This window comes from Habropoda laboriosa, unplaced genomic scaffold (genome assembly GCF_001263275.1).
Source record: "Habropoda laboriosa isolate 0110345459 unplaced genomic scaffold, ASM126327v1 scaffold36, whole genome shotgun sequence".
Taxonomy (NCBI): Eukaryota; Metazoa; Arthropoda; class Insecta; order Hymenoptera; family Apidae; genus Habropoda; species Habropoda laboriosa.
The window spans coordinates 697,993-700,658 of record NW_017100155.1 but is presented as its reverse complement, the minus strand read 5'-3'; the positions used below and the strand labels follow the sequence as shown (position 1 = coordinate 700,658).

The 2,666-nt window shown below is 32.6% G+C and overlaps 1 protein-coding gene across 1 annotated transcript; it reads right to left on the bottom strand.

The window, feature by feature from the left end:
• Positions 1-366: 366 nt before the first annotated feature.
• Positions 367-1,200, bottom strand: LOC108576091 (protein lethal(2)essential for life-like). Its single transcript, XM_017939015.1, has one exon. It carries the CDS (start codon positions 1,082-1,084, stop codon positions 497-499), a length of 588 nt encoding a protein of 195 aa, XP_017794504.1. The 5' UTR covers positions 1,085-1,200; the 3' UTR covers positions 367-496.
• Positions 1,201-2,666: the final 1,466 nt, after the last annotated feature.

Sequence of the window (2,666 nt, the reverse complement as noted above, 5' to 3'; positions counted from 1 at the left end):
TTATCTTTCTTGCATACAAAATTCCATATTAAAAGCATAATTTTTAATTTCAACATTTATTACACCAGAATGTTTCCTAACTATCTAACTTGTACCGTTTTAAAGCTAAAAATTTGTTTAAAAAATTATACAATATTATTACACAGTATTCTAAAAACAATGTTCAAAATTGAATTTCTTATGCAAATTAACATTACCTAATTGCATAATCTGAAATGATCATTGAATTATTTTTTAATGAGTAAAGAAATTTATATTGTTAATTGATCTAATTTATCCTAATATTCAAGAAATAAACAGAAGTGGAATATAACGGGAAAAGGGTATATAAAAACTACTGTGAAATTATGTTTATTGAACATTTTATTTAAAAAAAAATCTTAAGCTGTTACAAAAAATCAAGTGATATGGCAATACACATTTTGATAAATACGAAATAATACAAAGCCAGCAGGAACACAATATTTGGTTATTGTAATTACATATTTTTTTCTGACTACTTTTCCTCCTTCTCTTCCTTCTCCTCAGTATTTTCCTTCAACGCTGGTTTTCCTGTTTGTTCGATCGTGATAGATCTCTCGTTCTGAGTCTTCGGATCGTCCTTCCTAGGTGCAGTAATGCTAAGCATACCGTCGGACGATAGAGTAGACGTTACTTGATCGATGTCGCATTGCTCAGGAATAATATACTTTCGGGTGAACTGTCTCGAGATCCAACCGTGCTCATCTTGTTTCTCTTCGTGTTTAGCCTCCACGATGACACATCTGTCTGCGACCTTGACGTTAATTTCGTCCGGCTTGAATTGCTGTACATCCAGAATTACTTGGAACTTATCTTTATCTGCCTTCACGGTAGATGTGCCTCCTCCTTCGGTTTTTCGAAGGAGTTCATTCCAAGGTCTGTAGTACATCAGAGGGTTTCTCGTCATTCTTCGATTCCGACTGGGCAAAACATACTGTTCGAGTATGCCTGGATTCAGCAATTGTTCAGGATACAGCCCCAAACCGAAGTTCTGATCGCAAAGCCGGTGCGGGCGTTGCAAATCTTCCCACCAGTCAGAGAATAGCAACGGTATCAGAGACATTTTTACTCAATTATTCGGTTTTCAATACGTTAAACAAACGTAGTACTTAATGGCAGATTATTCTGTAGAATAATTCGCTTTTAACGTTCACTGCAGCCAAACTTCGCTCTCAAAGGTTTGCAGTACACTGTTGCTACGTGTCGCGACGCGAGTATTTATACTGGAACTAGCTGGCGGTAGGAGGAGTAGCCAGAACATTCTGCATCTTCGGGTACATTCGAGAAAATACTATGTTACATTTATCTCAAATAATCCTTTTAGATACGTATATTGATCATATGCATTTTTAGCTTAAAAACACACGTAATAATAAATTTATTCAATACAAATGTGGTGATTAAGACAAACTTTTTACTACGCAAGCGCAACACACCCGGCGTACTAATACATTGTGCCGAAAGTCGTTATGTTTGTTTACAATGGCGTATATTTTATTTTTAAATGATTTTACTACACAAGAGATGCCTCTTGGATACTTTATTACTATTATCTCTTTCCTAATCACATAGAACATTTATGTACATAGTAAATGTCCCACGTAAATTATGTCTTCATTCAGTATTTTGCGATACGTGTATTCGCATTATGATTCATATACCTCTCCAATTACAAATTAATTAATTAGAATTTATAAAATTACCATTCTAAAACATTTGTCCATTCAATTGTCCGTTATTGGATAATTCAAAAATGAACAATTTAACAAACATTCAATAAATATTTCGAATAAACATGCAAAACTGATGTATAACTTCTATCATTTAAAAAATTGATTAATTTATAAATTATTTATTCCTGTTATCATCGATACCATTCGCAAAGAATGCATATGATATATGTATGTATAGTATTATCTTATTGATTATCCACAAATTATACGGGTTATGTAACAAAAGTATAATTAACTGAAACAAGTACAAAAATTGATGGCAATTAATATTCTTTGCACATCAGTTGGTGTAATTTTATTCTCGTAATTCTTGCATAAGTGTAATTTTGTGCCAGGAAGCTACAAAATTGAGTAAAGATATCAACAGCAAAAAATTAGTCATCGCTAGAAATTATCTACTAATATGATTTAACAAGTTCCACGATTTTCTGGATTGTTCTGTTAACAACAGTATCAACGACATTGCACATTTTTTTACAACAATGCCGCGATCGCTCAGAAAAAGTTATAGCCGCACTGTATATGTATGTACTATATATGTATGTGTGCATATAAACAAGCGAAGGCGTTGCTGGACGGTAGGAGATAAAACTTGTATTTTTAACACAGCCTTAGTCACGTACGCATTTAAAATTTTGCAAATTTTGAAACAAAGCATGTTTTACATAAATTTTTACTTTATCAAAATTTTATCATTATTATCGGAAATATACTCTTAAATCAGTATAATCCATATTTTGAATTGTTATAAAACTTTGTCGTGTTCGTACGATTTTTATATAAATATCTTCCTGAAAGTTCGCATGCGAGTAACCTTAGTATTTCAACGTATTGTTTGCTGGACTCGTATTCTCAACGTATTTTATTACTTCTTTAGAATCCGATGCTCAGACAACGTGCAGATACTATTAC

Coding starts and splice junctions, on each gene's coding strand:
- LOC108576091 (XM_017939015.1), bottom strand. CDS start 1,084: ATGTCTCTGATACCGTTGCTATTCTCTGACTGGTGGGAAGATTTGCAA.